The sequence below is a fragment of the Vicugna pacos genome, chromosome 9 (genome assembly GCF_048564905.1).
Source record: "Vicugna pacos chromosome 9, VicPac4, whole genome shotgun sequence".
NCBI classification, from domain to species: domain Eukaryota; kingdom Metazoa; phylum Chordata; class Mammalia; order Artiodactyla; family Camelidae; genus Vicugna; species Vicugna pacos.
In genome coordinates, this window is record NC_132995.1 from 45,799,462 (window position 1) to 45,822,443 (window position 22,982).

At 42.8% G+C, this 22,982-nt stretch overlaps 1 protein-coding gene across 2 annotated transcripts in view; it reads right to left on the bottom strand.

Annotated features, from left to right (window-relative positions):
* Positions 1-1,646: 1,646 nt before the first annotated feature.
* The window catches only part of GLG1 (golgi glycoprotein 1), a 118,236-nt gene continuing 96,900 nt past the window's right edge, over positions 1,647-22,982 (bottom strand). Inside the window, exons 13-27 of one of the 2 annotated variants that reach the window (XM_031680825.2) lie at positions 21,727-21,813; positions 20,237-20,299; positions 19,351-19,464; positions 18,386-18,474; positions 17,314-17,431; positions 16,053-16,145; positions 13,703-13,840; positions 12,204-12,327; positions 11,354-11,496; positions 11,072-11,173; positions 10,043-10,150; positions 8,580-8,700; positions 7,853-7,959; positions 6,511-6,674; positions 1,647-5,495 (exon numbers count right to left, since the gene is read on the bottom strand). In XM_031680825.2, coding sequence (XP_031536685.1) covers positions 5,420-5,495; positions 6,511-6,674; positions 7,853-7,959; positions 8,580-8,700; positions 10,043-10,150; positions 11,072-11,173; positions 11,354-11,496; positions 12,204-12,327; positions 13,703-13,840; positions 16,053-16,145; positions 17,314-17,431; positions 18,386-18,474; positions 19,351-19,464; positions 20,237-20,299; positions 21,727-21,813 — 1,647 coding nt within the window. In that variant the 3' untranslated portion in view covers positions 1,647-5,419. Of the gene's footprint in view, positions 5,496-6,115; positions 6,675-7,852; positions 7,960-8,579; positions 8,701-10,042; positions 10,151-11,071; positions 11,174-11,353; positions 11,497-12,203; positions 12,328-13,702; positions 13,841-16,052; positions 16,146-17,313; positions 17,432-18,385; positions 18,475-19,350; positions 19,465-20,236; positions 20,300-21,726; positions 21,814-22,982 lie in introns of those variants that run through there. The other variant, XM_015241910.3, reaches the window with a different exon arrangement.

Genomic DNA, 22,982 nt, shown 5'->3' on the forward strand with positions numbered 1-22,982 from the left:
GATGTTGTGTCCTTGGTGTGTTATATCAGGAGGTACATTTTGTCTTTTTGTCCCACTCCTGTTGATGTTAACATGCATCACGTGGTTTTCTCCACTGTAAATTACTATTTTTATTTCTCTGCAGTTAACAAGTAACTTGAGAAGACACTGCTGTGCTGTGGGTTGTTTTGGGCAAGGGAGGTGGGAACCTAGGACCAAGGTCAGTAGCTCCCAAGGGACGCCTGTAGGGGTCTGTAGACTCTGGGGTCAGGTCAGTGGCCTCCACCCAGAGCTAGATGGGGGCTGGGGTTTTAGTTTGGTCACACAGGTCCCAAAGCCAATCTGGCTAGTCAGAGGAAAAGCATATGGCAGGGGCTGACATGCTCGTTTTGCTGCGAATTAGCTGTGTGTGAAAACAAGTCCCTCTCTCTCTTTGCACTTCACTTTTCCATCCAAGTGGGAGTTAGATGGTCTAAGGTTCTTCACTTTTTGGCTAAAACTTTTGTTCTTAGCCCCTTCTGATAACAGAAGCCAGAAGCCTCTGAGGATTAAAGCTGGCCAAGGATCTTTCACCAGAAAAGTCACACACAAAATATGGGAGTGGGGCAATCCATTCAGACTGCTAAGGTGTCAGCTGGGCAGCATGTAACCCATCACTGTGCAGTATGTAACCCATCACTGTGCAGTGTCCCCTTGGGGGACCAAGGGCAGCTGGGTTAGGGGAGCCACTTCTCCCTTGTAGGGATACAGGCAACGAGAAGCCTGAAGCCACAGCTCATGCCCACACAAAAGCAGGGTGGCCTCTCCAGGACACTCATTCAGGGCTGATGGCTGCTCACAGTCCCCTAGATAGAGAATACTTCTAGTTGGGATTCAAAATGTACCCCAACCCCTCCCTCCTTTCTTCTTCTCCTCCTCCTTCTCCTGGCCTCCACTCTATACCCTGGCCCACCAGCTCTTAAGTGACAGCTGCTGAAAATGGATTTGAAGAATTTTGAAAAGAAACCCTGGGTTCCAGGGTTACCCTTCCTTTCTCACTGAACATCCCATTTCATTCGAATACTGGCATGACCATTACTACTTCAAGAAATCCTTGCTACTGTGCAAATTACTTAAGCTGTTACTTTTTAATGCCCAGATACAAATTAGCTTTGCTGAAAGTAGAGGTGGTAGAAAAAAGATGAGGGAAGGGTGTCACTGACTTCAGGATCGGGCTGTTGGAATGGGGAGGCAAGCACTGACTAAAAGGGGACATGGCAGTGCCCAGAAAATAAATGTGGCCTAATTCTGGGCCTGAATGGGAAGGCGGCCACCAGAGACCAGATGCCATCCATATGTCACATCTATAAAGAGAAGTTCCAGGTATGTGGTTCCCCCAGGAAGGAGCCACATGACAGGGCATAAACACATCAGTAGAATGAATATTTCTCGACATATCAGCCTGAGAGTCAGAAAACCCCAGATCTGACTTCCAGCTCTTCTCTGAAAGACCTATGGTCCTACTCTGCTTGACCTAATTAGCCAAGAACACCACCATTCTAACAGTAAGTTTTGTGAGCATCAGTGGCAAGTTCACAGTTGGTGCTCACAGCTCTGGAGACTTCCACCAGCAGAGCAGGCAGTTGGAGAGTCCTCCCAGTCACCATAGAGAAGATTTAACAAGTAAAAACCTGCAAACTCTTTATTAAATTCTCCCATTTCATCTGTACAGAAAAAAAACGCACATTATGTTCAGAATCTCAGTAACATCTCAAAATTACACAGCATGAACATGTAAAAACAAGGAACTGCCGGGATTTTATACATAGAAAGGAAAACCATTTACAAAAGAGGCTTGTTAATTTTACTTTTCCTTCTTTCTTAAAAAAAAAAAACAGTTAAAGGCCTAAGATCTCACACAGTATCTGTTGTACAGTCTGTTTTCCTGCTTGAATTGACCTGGGAACCTTGTGCTGGGAGAAGTGGCTCAGGAAGCCAGCTCTCCTATGGTCCCTCCATCCAGTGCACTGCAGTCTGACCGGGGGACCTGTTCAAACCATCCTCACATGCATGGTATAGGGCTTGCTGGGCTCTGGGGTCCAGGTGTCAACTCTATGTTGGGGGGAAGGCAAAACAGAATATAGAGGCACTATCTGAATCTTCTCCTTGCTCAGGGACATTCCTCCAATGCATGCTTCCCAATATCCCTACCTGTGAGTCCTGGAGGATCTCGGGAAGGAGGAAGCTGAGGAAACCACTGTCAGGATCCTGTCACCACCAGCCAGAGGAGACCGTCCCACCTTTGTGCTCCAGATGGTCTCCACAGTGATGTCACTATTTGGCTCGGAGAGCCTGTCACTTTGAATAGTCAGTCTGGGTTTGCTGAGGACTTATCTGTTGTCTGAGGTCTGAGCAGGAAGGGGGATTTGGCTTCAAACTCAATTGCCCTGACACGTGACCCTGATCCTAGTGGAGAGGAGGACTAAGAGAAGAGTAGTTGGAGAGATGACCAGCCAAAGACAAGTGAGAGAGAGAGAGGCCAGAACATCAGTTCTGGCTCCAGGCCTTTTGGGAATCAAAGACTAGTGGGGAAGAGGTGATTCAGGAGTGGAGTGTCCCTAAGGACCAGGTTAAACTCAGGGCACTGGAACGCTGCATTTTATAAAACTACTTAAGTGCTGCCCAAATGGTGAGAATAAATAAAAGGAATCTTTGAGGTTTTTCAAATTCTGAAGAATGTGAAATACAAGTAAACATACCAAAATGCACATGATTCAAAAAGCCATATTCTTTTTGTTCTGTGGCCAAAATTTAGTTAGAATGTGTCAGGTTATGTTGGCTGGCTTATAAGGGTCTTTATTCCTGCTTCCTACTCTATATTTGCTTGCTTAAAATAAATTATATACGGAGAAAATTTATTTTTTGGTGAGGGAGGGGAAGAAATGGGAAGCGGAGGCTTTTCTCAGAGGAACTTGAGACCAGCTAAAGAGGCCCAACAAAGCAATTTCCTCCTCCCCAAGTGACTCACGCTAGTAGGGATCTTTGAGAAAGAAGCGGCGCCAATAGCTCAGAGGTGGAGCAGAAGTCACACTCATATACAAGGGTGAATCTTCCCTTGGGAAGGCAGAGGGAAGTCAGCACTCTGATGTACATGGATGCTACAACCTCTTTACCACTGCATTCTCCTATTATGTGACCTCAGAAAATGGGGAGAAACGAAATCTGATGGCAATTTTCTCTCGCATCTTCTAGGAAAGTAGAATCTCTCTCCCTCCCCAGTGACCCAGAGAAGAGTAAGTGCAGGATATGAGGTAGCCACAGGCCTACAATGGATTCAAGTCAACACCTGCTCACTAAATGCGAGAATTCCCCTGGCTTCTAAACATGCATTGGCTCAGAACAAGCTGACAGGAGCCACAGAACTGGGCCTGGTAGTGGTACCAATTTTAGGGAACGCTGAGGAGGGCTTTCCTGCTGGAGTGAACCCATGCCTGTGCTATGGCTCCATCTCGGTGCATCTTGCCAGCAGTCTTCTCTTGGGACAGCAGCGATAGCAGAGGAAGGCCAGGGATGCAGCCGCGTCAAGGTCTCATGCCCAGGGCCACCCTTGTGTGCAAGAAGCTCCGTTTGAGGGAGCAGTCACCCTTGTTCTTGACATTCTACCCAGACTTTGGATTCCTTGCACTGCAGGGCCTCCTGCCCGAAGACTGACCTCCTGGTGCCTCTGGAGTGTCGTAGAGCACACTGAGTATGAGTCCCTGAGACACTGGAATGAGCTGACAAAGCCGGATGGGTTCCCTAGCTACTGTAATCTTTAGCAAGTGCTTGGAGCCTTGGCCTTGGCCAAAAACCCTACCTGCTGCTTATGTTACTGAACGTGGGCTAGACGTCAGGAGAACAGGTAAAGGACGAAGTTCGTCATCAGCTCCTCCACTAGGGCCATGGTTTCTTCTTCCTGACTAGTTCTTGACTAGCTGATTTACCCAAGAGGTACCTATGAAGACAGTAGCCAGAGGTGCCCCAGCACCTGTTTTGTTACACCAAATGAGGTACAGAATGGATAGAGCGTGGCCACTGGTTCAGGTGCTGCTTGGCCCCTTGGATGTCAGAAACTGCTCAAGATACGACCTGGGACTCTCAAGAATCAGTCATATGAAAGCAATCTAAGCAGGAAGGTGATATGCTTTCTAGCAATGAGCAATCCAAGATATGGGCAGACTTATCCTTTATGTCTATTTGGATCATTTCTAAAGGTGACAAATGTTTTGAGAATCAAACTCCTTTTCAAACTTCCAGATCTGCTGCAGAAACTGAGATCATCTCCCAGTTCAGAAAGAACAAAAGTATCAAAACACATTAAACTACAGAGATGTTTTACATATATTGGGAGGGAGACTGCAGAGATGGAGAATAGTACCTTTACACTCTTCAGATGGGGAACATTTATTCTATTCTGTAAACCACATGAGACATGTCAGTGGAGGCCTCTGTTTAGATGACATCCCCAGTTCTCAATCCCAAGCCCCTACCATCCAGGTAGGAACCCCTAGAGGTGGACTATCTAGACTAGCTCAACTCAGTCCAACAGGGGTGGTAGTAGGGGGTTGGTGCTTAAACCCCAAGAATTTCAAGTTTTATGAGACTGAAGAATCCCAGGACAGCTGCTGAGAATCAGGAAGACACTAAGAGCATGACTGAAGGGACCAAGCAGCTTAGAAGCCCCTCTGGTGACCTGCTGTACTCTAGGCAGGGGATATGCAGCTGGCTTCTGGAACCCACTGCCTCCAGGAAGGGCAGCAAAAAGGAAAAAGAAAGAAAAAGGAGAAAAACCACAGTATTCAAATATACGTCAGTCAGATGAGACAAGGAGTTATTTGGATCAACTGACCCACAAACTGACCTACTTTGTACTGAACACATTTCAGGGAAGACAAATGTTGAGTAGGTCCCATAGCACATGTGACAGTGGCAAAGAGGGGCAGGGCAAGGAAGGGCGCATGGTCTATGTGGACAGTTTTAGGCACATGATTTATAATACTCTGTGGACGTCTAACAGGTTAATAAAATATATATTATATAAATATATCTCCTACTGTACACGTTGCCCTCTTGTGCAGCCACTGGACTCCATGCCCCACACTCAAGCCAAGCTGTGCCAGGTTGAACCATGATGCCTGCACTGCTGTCTTTTTATCCTCCAAACCTGTCATCTCTACATTGGAGGGATGAGGGAGGTTGGCCAGGAATACTACTTTCATAAAGCTCAGATTCGGGAAAGACTGATGAATCATCAAAGTACATTTACCCAACGTCTACTACAGTGGGTGCACGCAGCAAATGGATAGAAAGGGAAAAAACGGAGAAAGGCCTCCATCTTTTAATGTAATAACTTTCCATGCCCTCTCCACATAGAGGCATAAAGGAACCTGTCTGGGAAGGTGGCCTTGAGCCTGCAGAAAGCTCAGGTTGGATTGCCAGTCACACCCTGAGACCACGCTAACTCCTTATAAGCCATTGTCTCTGACCTGCCTTGGTGCCTGAAAAATAAAGCAAAGTCAATCAATACCTTGCTCCTCCTTCCTGCCCTGAGCTCCCTCCCACTGTAGTCACGGCCTCCTGGTGAAGCAGAGCACTTCTGGAGGAACTGCCACCCTAGCAGGGTCAATCCGAACTTGACAAGAGTCCTGCACTGGCCTGGAGAAGGAAAGATCACTGTGTTCCTACTGCCTTGGGCCTCAGGGTTCAGGCTCTCAGTGCAGATCAGTGGACTTACCATCTTCACACATTTTTGATCCCCTCCCCAACCCACCTGCCCTTGGCCTAGGGAGCTCATGCTCTACTTCACTGAGGTGAGGAGATGACAGAAATATCCATGGCCTTGGGGTCTTGACCAGCAGTGGCTCTACTAGGGTGGGAACTGGAAAGCATCACTGTTTCAGCAGAAGAAAACAAGACCCCAAAGTGGGCTGGTTAGTGGTTTCCCACTAGGTGGTGAAGTCCATGGCCCTGAAATGGGCCAAAGGTGCTTCTGAGAAATAAGCAAGACATCCCAGTTATAGCATATTGGGTGGTGTGTTTCCCCGCTAACGTCCTGCCTTCATTTTACACCATCACACAGAATAACCCCATTGCTCAAATCAAGCCTGGAGGAGATGTGTTACTATATACATTTTTTTTTAAAAAATTTCTTTTTTTCTTTTTTGGTGTTTTTTTTTTTAAAAAAAAAAATTTGAGTTGCAGGTCAGGTGAGTTGGTTCTGGAAGTACTGGTAGTTCCATCGGTATGAGACTTGTCTATGGGCAGGTAAACCCAAGTTTGCCAACAAAGGCAATACCCAAAGCGGCCAGCTGCTGCAAAAATGGTCGAGGAGGAGGATACCATGGACATGGGCGAGGTCTGAGGTGGGACAATGCAGTGGATACCTGCTGCTGCTCTAACATGGGTGTTGGTGTCACCTCGCAGAAGGACGAGGTGTGTGGGTACACTATACAGGAGGGCTGTACAAACTGGGCACTGGACAGGTCGTTCCTCTGGTTGTCAAGGTGGCTCTACCTGTCCTTGAGCTCTCGTGTCACTCGCTTAGTGATACGTCCACACATCAGGCCAATCAGGAACAGTATGCAGATGCTCCCACTGATCACAGAGAGAATGTAGTTCTTTGACGGGGATGTCATCACTTGCATGGCGAGGTCAGAGAAGCCATCCGCTGGGGCCACCTGTAAAATACACAGCAACATCATCCTCAGAGAGACATGGGCTGGGATGCTGCTCACTCTAACTTGCCCCTCCACTCCTACTTTAACTTGTGTCGTTTCTTTTGGGAAGAGAGGAGGATAAGACACAAGAAAACCAAACACAGAGCTACAACTGTTTTTCCTGATCATAATGCTGTATGTATCTACCACACAAGAGTTGAAAATGCAGACAAATACAAAAAGGTGGAGTCGCATACAATTCATCACAGCGATCGCCACCGCCTGTGTAATACCAGCCCTCATATTGAGGACTTGACATGTTGGGCCCTGGCAAAGGGCTCAACGCATTTCTATCATTCAGTCTTCACACTAAACCTGGTAAGTAGATTCCATTACTCCCAGATTACAGATGAAGACCCATAGGCCCGAGGGGTGGAAGTGGTCAAGTGACTTGTACAAGGGCATAGGTTCTCATGTATTTTGATTTATTTCCTTCGTATGTTGCTGCCTTTTTAAAAACAAAGAGAGAAGTTGAGACACTGTCAGATGCTAATTCTATATTGACTTGTTCTCATTCACTATCAAATCATCAGCACTCCCCCCACCAAAAGCAACACGCAAACATGACCTATGCTGACCAAATACACTTAACCACTCCCTCAGTCGTGGGCACTCTAGTCTAAACAGTTTTCATCCTCAGTTTTCCTCACCGCTTTCTTCACTGGACCTGTGTGGTGGCCTGCCATGGCAGAATCAGGACTGGAAGGTTCCCCAGGTATACACCAACCTGTTCTTTTTAGTTTCAACTTAGTCTGGGTGCCAGAGAAGGGTCCAGCTCAGAGAGGCTGCTTCTATGCCCATCCATGTACTCAGAACACAGCAAGGGGGGGGGGGCTTCAGATTAACGTGATTTGAGCATCAACATTTGCCAACACAAAATAAGCAGTGGAGTCACCCTGAAGCAATGTTTAGCGGCTCAAAAGCAGAAACTGATGCGGTAAGAGACTAATTAGTGTCTCTGTTGCCCCATCTGGAGAAAGTGGCTCCAGGCAATTAGAGCCCAGGAGTCCTACAGGTGCACTGACAGGTTTTTCAAATACACTTACTGCCAGTCTCACAAGGACAAGGAGAAGTGAAGTATCTTGAAGAGACTGGGAAACTGAGAGGGGACGGTCACTTCAGGGAATCCTCGTCATTACCTTCGCTGCGTAACTCCACATTTCAATCCGGTCATTGAGGCGTTTTTTGCACTCAGGTTGTAACCTCACCCGCTTATCCTCCAGAGCCTCCATAAGGCAAGACATTTCTGTGCAAGAAAAGGGATAAGAAGAGTCTGAAACTGTACTGAACAGAAATTTCTGTAAGGTTGGGGAGAAGGATACCTAACCACCAGAGAATTCAGATCTGTAGGCTACACAAAGTTAAATCCAACCTAGAACATGTGACTCAAGATCTAACATGGAGAAGGATATTCAACTTCTAAGGTTGGCTGTCCAAAGGTTGGCTGTCCAGAGTCTCTTAAAACCTCTCTCATTTTCATTGGACACACACGGCTCAGAAACAACTTTACACCTGTCCAGGTTCCACCTCACACAAAACCTGTCTGCTGAGCCCAATGTACTGCTGGGGAAGTTGCTGAAGCTGCTCGAGGTTGGACAAGTCGGGGAAGAGGGCCATGAAGATGGCTAACTTCTGCTTCCCTAATAACTCAACTTCCTCTTTTCTTCAAATCTTTGCCTCTGTCATGGCTAGAGCAATTCAGACCTACAGGATTATTCCTAAATTCATTTTGCCACAAAGGTCTAGTCCCAGCATCAACCAGGTCCCAAGAGGCTGCTGTCTATGCTACAGAACAACTGATGTCTCGAAAGTCTTTGCTCCTTCCAAGACAGTTCAGACAGGGTCAGAGGGAACACAGTGACTTACGACGCCCTCGGCCAGGGGTGATGGCTGCACAGTGGTGTTTAATGTCCAGGGCACAAGCTGTATGAAGAACTGGGTCCACAAAGATGTCTGCTTTGCTTTCCTTCAGCATGTTTAACACTTCCTGAGAAGAACAGATCATTAGAGAGTTTTTATAGAGGAAATATATCAGCTCTGTAGTCTGTAAATACTTTATATATAAACAAAAAGTAAAGGAGGGAAGGCTGGGCAACATGGTGATGATGCAAAGAATGCAGTCTTTTAGCATCCAATTTAACTCAATAAATACAGCTTGGGGACTGAGTGTATGCAAAGCTGTTTGCTAAGCAAAGCTGTTTGCTAAGCAAAGCAGGGAAACCGTAAGATTGGAATTGAATTTGGCATTTTGGTAAACCATATTATTGAATAGTAAGTGTTAGCATTTATATTGATTTAATGCAGTTATTCTGTTACTCTAGGAAGTCTGAAAATGTGAAAACTGAAAAATCAGAGTAATATGCTATATTAAAACTCTCAAAGGGTGTGTGTATTTGCGAAATGTTTCCCTTTACCTCCATCATCCTCAAAAGAAGAAAAAAGAATTGATAGAGCATAACTTCTACTGCAGAAATAATTTTTATTTGAGTTTAAAGATGTTCTGAACAACAGGAATATACACGTGATAGAACTGAAAATCAGCACTGCACTCTGTTTATACATGATGGAATCATAAGAGGTAAAGCCTGAAATGCTTTCTTAAATAAAAATTAGTTTGCTCTCAATAGAAAGACTGTATCACAATAATAAAAACAAATTAAAAAAATTGAAATATTGTTCAAAAAGTCTTCCTTAAAGTTAAATGTGATCATTTGATGAAAAAGTAGTCAAAGGAAAATACCTGGATTTAGCTTTCAGTCAACTCCTACCACTCCTCAGACCATGTGGAATTAGAAACATTTTTAGCAGATGAAAATATTTGCACACAATATTCACATTAACTTTAAGTCATGATTGAAACACTTTTCCAAAAAAAGATAAAGGTTTTTAAAAAAGATCACATATAATATTTCACTTCCAATTTTGTAAGCTAATGTATGCTTAGCCGTTGTATTTTGATAAATTTGTTTTTATGTGAAGTTTCTGAAATGAACTAAATTTTTAGTTTCACTGGTTTTTATGAATGCAGCATACTTACTGATTGATATATTGGAAGTGACATTTTGCTTTGGCACAATACTTAAGCAATGCCCTTAAACAAGGGTCTGGTCATAGGGATGAGACATATTCACAAATAACTTGTACGTGTGAAAAGAATATTTAAGTTACAGGCTATTAATGATCAAAAGCCAAATTAGTTTGGTGGGAGGGAACAGATAGAACTCTAGGAAGGAAAATTCAGATTTTGTCACTAAGTTGTACAGACTACAGCTTTAAAAGAAAGAAGAGAGAAAAGCAAGTGCGGGAAGATGTTGATTGATGGTAGTTACCTTTTTACACACTTCTGTTTTGATTTTGAGCAGGTTGACTTTGAGACACTCCTCTACTTGACCTGTCTGCTCCTGGGCTGCTGCTTCTTCGGCACACAGGCTGGCAATCTGTTCAGGAGACACAAACAACTGTGGGACGTGTTGATGTGGTGATCCTCCCAGGGCTCTTCTCAACGGATTCCTGGTAGATCTCACTCCCCTCCCTCCCATATGGGACGCCAGCCTCCATTCTCCTTCACAGGGACTGGCCCAGAGCGGAAAACCAGTCAATGCACGTATCTTCACGCTGTCAACTCTAAGGCCTGAGTCAGACTGTCCCAGGACTGGTCACAGAGAAGGCTACTTCCCTGTTTCCTCAGGAGGAAGGTCGTGTAGCAAAGTTAAATACTCAAAGCAAATGCTTGATATTTACAGAGGTTCAGGGTCAACCCAGCCTCACAACTTGGAAACATGCACACACACACACACACATACACACACACACACACAAGCACAGAAAAAAGGGTCCTGACACATAGCCTGCAGCACAAATTAAAAATTTAATCTTCTTTGGACAGTTTTACGAGTAAGCTTTTTTGAAATATCTTCAGCTATGATCCCATAAAATTGACATATGTTGAATAAAGTTCTCCATATGGCCTTTTCTAGCTATAAGGTTATAATTTCTAAGGATGGGCACTTCTTTAGAGGTATTATAGGAGCACTTCTATCTTTCTGGCAAGTCTTGAGGGTGTGCTGGGTTGACCATCAGAATAAGGAGAGAGAAGAACAAATTACCCAGAGAGAGGTATAATAAAACTCTTGTTCAATAGAGAAATATGGAATCAAAAGTAAATAGTGACAGGACTCACGCCAACCCAAATTCAGCGTTAACAGAGAACCAGGAACTCAGACAATGGAGAGCCTAGAAGATGGGCCTTCAGTGAACCCTGGATTCAGGGCTGAAGGGAAAGAGAGTAAAGAATTTTTCCCCAATAAAAACTTCTTTGTCCAGCTCTGTTCATAACCAGCTTTGTAACCAAATCCTACCTCATCTGAGCAGTGCAGCTGGAGCTGAGGGTCGAGTCGGTAATCGAGAGCAGACTCCTGGATGATAATCCGGATCTGGTCTTCACAGTCTGAAGAAAGGCGCTGCACGTGACAAAGGAGAGTATGTCGGCCAATTAGAATACGTCAGCTTTTCATTTGGTGTGAAAAAGGTCTTAGGAAAGTAGGAGCAAGCTAACGAATTTCTTTTTTCCAAAGGAAGAACTGCCAGGACTAGCAGAGGCTCCGTAAACACACCTCTGTGCACAGCCCAGGCCGGTTTACCTGATCAGCGTATCTCAGCTTGAGGCAAGAGATGACTTGACCTTCTAGCTCTGCATCATCCTTGGCCTTGGATAGGATACCATGACAGAATTTAGGAATGTCAGCTTTACAGGCTTTCCTTAGCACAGGGTTTAAGCGGTAATCTAGAGCAGAAAGTGATTAAGTACAAGATAAAATATTCCACCTGGATTCACAAATGTTTTGAGATCCATCTACCCAAAGGGGGCATATTACGTCCATAACCATGAATCAACCATTGATTTGTTTAGTCAATAAATGTTTACTGAGCCCTCATTACAGTGTTTAAAATCACCAGTATAATGTGGTGAAAGAGTGGACGTGGAAACCCCCACGCATCCTACTCTGCAGCAGCTCTGCAGGGTCTATTGAGACCAATGTTCTAAGCAGTCCTCACAAAAATCAAGCAGATACCAGCAACCTTCCCCATAATATGTATGTTTTGGAAACTCTGAAAACAGAATATCCCACTCACCTTGCTGCAGAGATAGATAAATTTCTGTTCTAAAACAGATTACCCATACATTCTCCTGCCATATGCATGAAGTTTTATTAAATCTCTAGACTTTTCAAGGAAGTCTAGCCCTAATTCCCTTTGTACACTCTCCAAAGGCAGTTTTCCATGTTTTCAGCCTTTTCTTTCCCACGATTTTCATTTCATTCTTCTGGGTGCTTGTCAAAGAATGAGTTAAGTCATTGTGCTTATTACATCCAGATTCTTTCCTTCACATTCACAAACAACAAAGCACCCACGGTTTAATCAGGCAAGTAGGTCACTCAGTTTCTTTCAAGCTATACCCAGTGGGATCTGGAAAGCCACGCAAGATGTTACCTGTGTTCTGGGTGATCTGGCGCTTGGTTATCATCTGTTTGCATTTGGGATCCATCAATTCACTGTTTTTATTCTGCTTCAAGCATTGCAACATAGTTTTGGAATCTGCTTCTGGACAGAATCTCTGCAAAGAAACAAAGTTTTATAAAAGCAGTTATCCAAATATGGCAATTAACATCAACTTATTAATCACACTCTTAACATCTTTTGGGGGAGCTTATGACAGAAGCAACCTAAAGGTATCAGTTGAGACAAGAGAAACAGGAAGCCTGAGTAAGTACCCAGCCTTAAGTTCCCCTTTCATATCTATATTTCTCACATTTCTTTCTACTACCTGTTGCCTGTTTTGCATAGTTACACGGCTATGCTACATGATGTCTCATGAGCTTACATATTGTTTAAGCATGAACATAACACTGTACCAGGTGATCATGTAGCCCCCAAGACGTATCCATCCAATCTCAATGGGAAATGTAGGAATTATCCACCAACTAATGTGAAAAGGGATGTGGGGAAAGGGCCTGTCTAGTTCATTTTTTAAATACAGGGGCTATAATCCTACTAGATCCTGTGGGGCCAGCCCCTGTACACTTGTTAAGTGTCCTTGAAGCCAGAGATTCATTCTGGACTTGTAAAGAAGCTCCATTTCTATCTGCTAATCCACAGTCTATCTGTTAATTATAGCCTACAGATATCTTAATATGGGGATGTGGATTGCTGACTGATTTTTATAGACATCATCAAAATCTTACAAAGCTCCCTCATATCATAGCCTGACATTTTCAGTTTTACAGAGGACTCAATTCTTCTGTGAAAGTGACTTCTAACTTCCAGTGAAAGTGACTTCTAACTTCCACAATTCTCTTTGAAATTTATTTGATAGGGTGAAAAGTATCATTCCTTTTTAAAGGGAAGCTGAAATAAGGGCTCAGCACTTTAAGTTTAACCTCTTTGTACATGTGGACAGATCCAGGGACTGATATCTGGGATCCCCAGTCAGCCCTGCTGCAGGGAATGTTCACTGGAGAAGTAAAGGAAGCAAAAGAACTTGTAAAATAAAAAAGCCTCTGATGGTGGTAGATGGATGATCAGGACACTCAGTGGTGGCTTTGTGAGTATACCTACCACCAAATGACCTCGAAACCAATCACAAATTTAATGGACCTCTATTTACTTGACTTAGGTCAAAGTGAGATCAGTTATTTTAGCTTAGTGTTCTCAAACTTGAGCTGCATTCGAACCCCTGGGGGCTTGTGAAAACTGAAAGTAACTCTCCCAGAGCTTATGCCTCAGAGATTGGGGTGGGGCCCGAGGCTGTAAGTTCCCTGGTGGTACAAATCGTGCTGGTCTAGGGACCAGACTATGAGAACTCCAGCCTCAGCTGTATAAAACAGGTTGACATTGACAGATTACATGATTTCGCTCTGAAATTTAAAGAAGTCCATGTTGTCATTACTTTGACTTACCCTGTGCTCAGCCCTTTATTTTGGATCCCTTACCTTTATCATCTGCTTGCAGACTCTCATAAGTGTATAGTCTAGCTCTGGGTCCATCATCTCTGTCTCCTGCAGCTTAAAAACTTTCTGGTGGCAACGGGCAGTCAGCTGTTTTTTGTTTTCTTTCAGACATTCAATAATCTAAGGCATAAGAGTTATGGTCAAGTTAAGAGGTGGGTCAGGGATTGATAATCCATGCATTCTGAATAAAGCATTCAGTTCTTAGTGCATCTCTTATTTTTCTATCCAGGTGCTTTCCATTTTTAATACCTAGGTAATAAGAAATCAGGATTTCCTCACAAAGGAGAATTTTATTTGGAGAATTCTATTAATAGATTTACCACCTCAGGGATAATAGCAAATCAAATGTATAAAAATTATGGAAGAAGAACAGAGTGCACTGGAGTCTAAAGGGAAAGAAACCCTCTGAGGATTCCAGGTTTCTTCTGTCTTCTAGGGCTGTTCCTTGTTAAGGTTCATTTTGGAGCATATGTCAGGTTCTCTGCCTTTCCCTAGAGCAATAACCCTGACTAGACAGTAGGCACAAGCCAGGAAGTTCAGTTCAACTCGCCATCTAGCACATAAGAATAGAGCATTAGATGCCAGGTATCAGACCTAATCCTTACCCCTGAAGACTACAGAAGTCTCACAGCACAAAGTTATTGTTTAAACAAATAACTACAATAAAAAAGATAAGTGAGTTAACATGAAAGCATAAAGTACCACAGGAGAGATTTTAAGATAGTGAATTAAGTATATCCTAAAATCTCCCCTTCCCTACAATTAACTTTTGGATACTATAAAAAAAAAAAAGGAAAGCGGATGGGAGGCGGCAGTAGCAGGGGCTGTAGCATGAAGTCAGAGATGTCTATGAAAACCTCAAGGCACAACCAAGAATCACCAAATACAGGTGACCTTTGAACAGCAAGGGTCTGAACTGCATGGATCCACTTAAACAAGAATTTTTTTCAACAGTAAATACTGAAGTATTACACGATCTGTGTTGGTTGAATGGGCAGATGTGGAACTTCAGATAGAGCCTGCGTACATGGAGGATTGACTATAAGTTATACGCAGGGATCTGACTATGTAAAGATTCCGCACTCCTAAGCCCTGCATTGTTTAAGAGCCAACTGTAGTTGAGGAACACTAATACCATAAGAAAGATGATAAATAAAATAAATCAGGGCCTCAGAACTGAGGGGAAAAGGCAACAGAGCAATCAAAAGTATGTTTAATACCCTCAGAGCCATACAGAAGGAAATAGTAAACAAGAATCAATAACAGGTAGTTATGAAAAGAAACAATTAGAGATGCTGGAAATGAAAAATAAAACCCAACTGGTGGTCTCTCTAAAGAGCAGAATAGAAAGAGCTAAAGAATAAATTATGAAACTGGGATACAGAACTGAGGAATTACCTCAAAGTAGTAGAAAGAGATAAAGAAATGAAAGGCATGAAAGAAAAAGTTCAGAGACATGGAGTACCAATTCAGATGCTCTAAATGTTTAACAAGGAGTTCCAGGAGGAAGGCAATACTTCAAAGAACAATATTTGAGAACTTCCTAGGACTGAAGTAAGATATGAATTGAGACTGAAAGAGCCAACCAGGATAAAGAAAACAAAAGCCGTATCTAATTATATTGTAGTGAAATTACAGATCATTAAAGATAAATAGAAAACTCAGAGGTAGATTAATTACACAGAAATGAGAATCAGATTGACATCAGACTCTGCAACACCAACAGCAGATACAAGAAGACAGTGCAACCATTATCTCAGAAGTTAAAGCACCATAGCGATACCCTGAACTAGAGAGGTAGATGAGTCAAAAGGAGAAGACTGAAAAAAAAAATCATTTGACTGCACGTCATTCCTGACGATTCTGGGTAGGGCCCTGTTCCGTGAATTAAAAAAAAAAAAATCCCCAAGGTGGTTCTCCTGTGACCTCTAGTTTAGAATGTCTGTGGAATGGGAACATATGAGGTAGTAATTAATTTTGGAGGTGCAGCTTGGGAAAGCTAGAGAGAGGAGGCATCTGAAAGGTCATTAAGCAGACAAGGTAAGGGAGGACAAGGTAACCTAAAAGGGCAAAGAGACTGAATAGGTGATGAAGAGGAATGAAGGTGAGAGAAAGTAGTCTGTATGAAAAACCACACAACATTGTAAACTGACTATACCTCAATTAAAAAAAAAAAAAAGAAAGAAAGAAAAATCATAGTCTCAAGTAGCTTAAAAGGGGATGGTCAGGCTGGACAGCACGTGATGGGGCTTTTCCCACTAGTGGAGAATTAATTATTAAAAAATTACCTTCACGTTACCTTTACAATTAAAAAATAAAAATAAAAAGTTACCTGAGCATTGCCGTATTGCACGGTGGAACAGTGGTTCTTGATGTCACTCTTGCAGGCTTCATACAGATCTGGTTCCAGACGGATGTCCTCTGTCTGCATGAGAGAGAACCAGCATGAAAAAGTCAGTTTACTCTAAGCTGGAGATGTCAAATCAAATGTTCTACGTAATTATTTGTTGATTGGCTCTTATCTGGTGACCGTAACTTCTACACAGCTAATTGGCAGCAGTGTGCCCACTGCAGTAAAAAGATAAGCAGGATTGAGTTTCAGTTCTGCCACTAACTAGCTACTTGGCCTTAGACGTACTCTGCAAAATGAAACACCACCCTCTACCCTGACCCCTTCATAGGACTACTGTGAGATGAAATAAAATGATATGATGTGGAAACCACTTTCAAAGTTAAAACCATTACTTTCATTATTATTATTATTTTACTGAAAGAGCCAGATTAAAATCTAGGGACTCAAAGTTTCTATTATAAAAGGACGTTTAGGCCAGCTCCACGTAAATGTAATTCTCACTGAATCACTACCACTATATGTGAAAATCTGGTAATGCAACTTATGTCATATTAATGGTTGTGGTGTCCATTACTAGTTCTTGCTTAGACTGAGGTGAAATAAGTGTGATTCATATTTTTAGCTGTCTTAACATGGTCTGGGCTTAACCTCAAAAGTAGAGTGAGATGTGTCCTCTTACAATGCACACTGTGGTTGGCTTCCCAACATCTACCACACCTGGATTATGAGTAAGCTCATCAATAAGTGCATCCCCTGGAGACTGCTGGTCGGGGCGGGATGGCACAGATCTCAAACTGACACAGTCAAATTGAAGGGCAGGATCTTTAGTTTGTGCTGGAGATGAATACTGGAGCAGGTGGCCCAGCTGTTGCAGGCAGCCATTGTGTAGCTATGAGGGAAACCAGCCTTAATGACTGGTGGTACCAAGGACAGCAGAGTGGAGAGGGAGAGACCCTCGATCCTTGATTCCATTATCAAGGCAATGATCACATCACATTCTCACAGCTTGTCTTATATAACTGGACTTCCAAGTATGTGTGGTAAAAAATACTTTATCATTAAAAAGAAAAGTAAAACAGGAAGCGGTTCTATGGTAAAATTTTAGCATGCAGCTCCAAGTCTTAACCATCACGCTTGTGGCTAAAATCTTCCAATTTCCAATTTGCCCTCATTCTTCACCCAACTCTCTAAGCCCTGCTCTGCGGTTTCTGGGACCAGAGGCTGTGCTCAGAGGCATTACCATCTCCAGCTCCTCCACCCGCAGCTGCTTGCGGCACTTCAGGGACACCCTGTGTTCCTTGACTTCCTGGAGAGTGTCATTGCGCACGGTGGTGCTCAGGCAGATCACCACGTCCACCCTGCCAAGGGAAGGAGAGGTCTGAGACGGGCTGGAGCCACCAAGGGCAGATGGCCAAGGGCTGGGCTGGAGCAGGGGCCACACCATCCCCCCAGAACCCATGACACCTCTATCAAGTTTTTCAATGCCTTTCATTAAAGTCTCACTGTGTTTTCAGAGAGCTAAAAGCAGCTATCTAACTGTATACATCATAAAAGTTGGGCCACAGCCCAAATGCTGACAACATTTCTGACTGGTGGGGAGGCCATGGAGGGGATGTGTGCAAGACAGTTCAGCACTTGTTTTGTTAAAAACATGTAACCAGGGAGTAATGCTACTTTTAACTCTATACTATGGCTTTGATATACTGTGAAAATCATTCCTGAAAGGTACAGAAACCTATGCAAAATAGGAATTTAGTTTGTATAAGGGGAAACGTGTTCTAGAAATGTGACTTTGCAAAGAGCGGCATGGAAGAATTTGGGCAGCCATGCTGTAAAAGCTCATCACTCTCCTCATTAAGACCTAATTCTTTATTGAATAAAGTTTTTGTTTCTTTACTACATCTCTAACTCAGTGAAAGGCTCTTTTGCTTCCCTGAGGAGATGACATAATGGAATGATGTCACAAGGAAGTCAGTTCTTATTCACACTGTAACTTGCTCCTCTAAGTACAAAATCTGTATCTGTTTCATCAAGTAGATAGCCTAACCTGGAAAAATTAAAAATGCTCCCTTAGCCCACAGTCTCTCCACATCAGAACTACTACCACCAGGTGTGGCTCTAGACTACTTACAAAGAGGATCTGTCTAGACAATCCAAGTGTTTGGCCAACTACCAGAGGAATGCAGGGGGCCTCCAGAGCTAACCCTGCCAGACAGCAGCAGGCCACCTGACACTTTGGACACTCACTCAGTAGCTAAGAGGGATTTCAGGGAAGCAAATTTAATTGAACAAATCAATTAAAAGCTACATACTTCTTCTTTATGTTGGGGCAAAGTTTCAACACATCTTCCTTGCAGGCCATCTTAAACTTGTAAGAGAACCGAAAATCCTTCATCTGCACCTAAAAAAGATGATTAAAAAAAAAGTCAGAAGCTCTGTGACAACATCTAATTCACAATGCTGGGTGACACTGTGTTCATATACAGTGCGCAGCAGCCAAGTTCCCAGGCCCCACACAAGTCTGTCTAACACTTCATGACCTGTTGAACTCCCCATGGCTCCCTCTGCTCTATGCACACCAGCTTCCAGCACACACACGCTGCCCCCTTGGCCTAAAGGGCTCTTCCCCCAGATCTCCCATGCTTTGCTCCCTCACTTCCTTGATGCTTGTATTCAAATACCTCCTTCTCAAGTCCCTTTTCCCCATCACCCTTTAGGCCTTATGCTGCTTTATTTTTTCACAGGATCACCTGAGATTATGTATTTATTTGTAAATGTGTACAACATTGTAAAATGACTATAACTCAATAAAAAAATGTTAAAAAAAAAAGAGAGAGAAAAAAAGAAGAATACAAATGAGTCAACGAGGGCAGGATGTGTCTGCTTTCCCTGGTCTGACTGTCTGTGCTCGTGAGGTCCTCAACACCATTTGCTGAAGGCAGTCTGGGAGGCTATGTGCCCCCAAGAAGAGGTCAGTTTTATACAGCTGGCTGGATTTCATCCTCCTGGGAAGGAAGTGTTCACTTTACCAGAAACACTTCCTTTAGACATGTAACTACGAAGAGTATGGTTTAAACTTACTAAAATGCCAGACCTAGGTACAAGTGCCCAGCCCTAGCAGATAAAAACCACGCTTACTAGGAACCAACAGAAATAAGACAGATATTTGGAAAAAATAATTTTTCAGAGAAGAGGTGCTCTGATGTTCTGTAAGAAGAAGGGATTCAGTAACCTTGCAAGGAGCCAAGACAAGAAGGATCTGCCAGGTATTACTGACCAGCTGGAAGTGGGTGACTCCAATGGCGCACTTCTCATTCATATCCTTCTGGTGTTTGTTCTGTATCAGACACTCCATCAGGTCCCCAGAGTCTATCTGGTTATCTGCTACATCCTAGGGAAGGGAGTGCACATTTATACTTCATTTGTAATCAATCATTAATTAACAAATCATGCACCCCAGCCCATGAAAGATGTCAATGAGATTGATTCTATAATATTTATAAACAAGACACATCACAAATTATGTCAAAATAAGCCTGAGAAATCACAAAGGATAAACATTTAGAGGAACAAAATTTACACAGCAAATTGCCCTGCATGAAGCTCCGATAAGAACATGCACTATGCAATGCTTTTAACTCCTTTCCTTATACGATGCTGGCAGCTGGCTTTTGGGATAACATCTAACATCACCTCCTAGTTGTCAGATCCTTGTGCTTCCTGGATGTGTTTTACTCCCACAATTTAGGTAGTTCAGTAAGTGACTGAAGTGATAAAGTAACAGAATTCCCTCAACACCAGGTACAAGAAGACAGCTAGAAGGGGAAGTTACCTTCCTGCTAACAAATTCCAGCTGTTTGTATGGAAACAACTCAGTCCTGCTACTGGGGTTTCTCCCTCCTCTCTTTCCTTACAAAGGGCTTCTCAGTTAAGTGATGCTAACCACTAATCTGATCACCTACAAAGGGTTAAACAAATGAGGTTTCCCAGGATAGTGGCCCCCTCCTGATGCTGTTTACATTTTCAACTTTAACTTATCAAAGTTGGCCATCACTCAGGAGCAATGTATGCTGAAGACAGAGATGAGTCCAACACACGTGGGGGCCAGAGCCCCAGTGAAACTGGTTCTGTTTCTAACCTTTGTTCCTCCAGACATTACTTACGTGGCAGAAGTTCTGAATTATGGGTTCGCAGGCTCTCATCAGCAAGGCTTCTATTTGAATATCCTACAGAAGATTAAATATATTATAATTCTGCTTTAGAAAGAGTCAGGGGTGGAGGAGGAGCAATTTTCTTTCTCTGAATGAGTATCATCTGATGGGAAAATAATCCAATATATACATTTGGAAACTATTCTAGTATTTAAGTGAGACGGCTCCAGCACGGACAGAAGAGCAGCTCCATGCTCCTCCTGGGACACACCTTCAATACACTTTGAAAAGCAAGTTTTCTAGAGGCAAATTCCTCTTGTGCTCGAACAAGAGAAAAGGCAGAATTTGGGGGAGAAGAAAACATTTAAAAATAATATTAGAGTATGTAAAGCGTTTGGAGATTTCCCCAAAAGCTAAGCAGTTCAAAATGAAAATAGGAGTAACTGACATCTATCATCCTGTCTTTAAACCAGATGACAAACTACTGGGGAACACACACTAAACACATTCAAGCAGAGTAACTGCTGAGCGGCACTAGCCGCTGAAATAACATTTCCCTTTAAAGAGTCACACACCCTAGAATGCCCTCCTTAGCCAACAAGGACAATGAGAATGAGCGAGGAGATGACAGAAGATAAAAGAAGGCGATACATGTTTGAAAAATACAAAGGAAAAAAAGACCCTGAGAAATGTAATTTTTTGTATTCCCAATTTTGACAACTTAAATAGTTCTAAAAGGCTTATGATTAAAAAAACAGCAATTCTCTGTTTCTCTAATTTTTGCCCCCACAAGACAATTTTAACTGCCCCTGAAATAATCTCCGTATTTTGAAATAATGTGCCTATGCTTATGAGATCTTTTAATCTTTTCTCCTCCCTGTAGGGTTCAGAATGAAACAGGGCTAATCACACATATTTAATCTTCCTTTTTTTTTTAGTAAAAGCAGACTTATTCGGAGAGATGCATACTCCATAGACCAAGCGAAGGCTGTCTCTGGAGATGAGAGAGCAAGAGGCCTAGGAGATACTCATTCCGTAGACAGAATGCAGGCCTTCTCAAAAGGCAGGAGGAAGGCCTTATCTTCCATGTTTACTGCAAGTCCCAGGCTTTCTTTTATTTCAGTGAACACGCAAACATTACCAAATGACCTAACTGAAAGAGCTAAGGATGACAGAATAGGAATGCTTGGACTAGTCTTGAAAGTGATTAAGAGAGCTGAAGTATAGCTGCTATCTTTTCTTAAAGGAGAAAAAAAATTGGTTTTGTCACTGTCATAATTCTAATTTATGAAGAAAACTGAAGGGCTAAGTGCATAGTGTTTTGCTGGAGGTATCAGGAAAGGGGGTTCAGGAAGCATCACAATATTCTTTATAAAGCAAACAGAGAAGCTAACAAGGTTTCTTTTGTTCTACAAAGAATCTGTACACTCAAGAGTACAGAAACAGCAGAACTAAGAAGAAAAGAAAGGCTGCTGACAGGGCACTCTCCTTCCAAGAGTTACCTCGGACTCTAACTCGGTGAGGTTGCCGACTATGTCTCTGCACTCTACAGCCAAGTCATCAAGATGATCCTGGAGGCACTCAAGCTCCTGCAAATAAAAACGCAATCCCTTAGCATTTGTCAGTTATATAAATGATCAAGGGAAGCTGAGATACCACTGTTTACTTCCTTTTCAGTGGTCCTCCTTTTCTTTCTTTCTAAAATGACTTCATTGAACAGAATGCTAAAACTTTTGACTCCCCAAACTAAGATCGTTGAAAAGATAATTACTTGTTGTAACAGGGTGTTAAGAGGGTCAAGGGTGTACAACAGCCATGCAAATCCCCTAGAAGGCCAAACTGGTAAGTCCAGCAAGAATCAATGTTCAGATGTCCTCAGAGTCTAAAAATCTTATCAGGCCTTTTTTCCATTCCATCAACACCCTGCTCATTTGCTTTTTGATAATGATCATAGGACAAAAAATTCACAGTGAAAGACATGAAATAAATTTTTTAAGACTCTTTATGGGCAAAGTAGGTTGGGATCCAGGGTCTGAAACACAATAGAGACTCAATAGCTCCTGCAAGTCAAATCTGGGATTCTAACCTTAGCCCACATAAAAGGATCTTCTGAGGGTAACTGCAAAACAAGTGAGTAGTACATCAGGGTTTGCGTATCTAAAAGCTGTCTTACCTGGGCTTTGGAAACTAAGTTGGAGTTACCTTGTAATGTCAGTCTATTACTACTCCTTTTAGAGAATTAGAGGTTTTACGTTTTATATTAGCCTTCTTTCCCAAAGCACATCAACAGCTATTTCTAAGCTAAGGGCTCTGTTAACGGATCAAGTTTAACTTACTATTCTGCAAGAATCTCTCTTTTTTGGAATCAGAATGGGAAAGAGGAGAAGGATCATAGGAATTAACACAGGAACAAGAAAGAGGGGAAAAAACCCTAAAGGAAAATGTATAAAACTTTTGGGAGTAGATAAATGGCTAAGGGGAAAATTCTACTCATGGACTCCTTTCCTAAGTTCAGCTGCACAGGGATGGGCTGTATGGTAGTGCAGCTTTCTCACTGTTACTTTACAGCAGGTATGAAAGGAAATGTCTCCTGGTATTCTGCATGAGCACATCCCTTGTTTCATTAGACAGAGGCAACAGAAAGCTAGAACTACAGGCATTTTCTAACAATAAACTCAACAGAACTCTAGTAGACCCAGAAATAGACTGCTGTAAAAGCTATTATCAGGCCCAACAGATCTGAGTAGGCAATAATGCT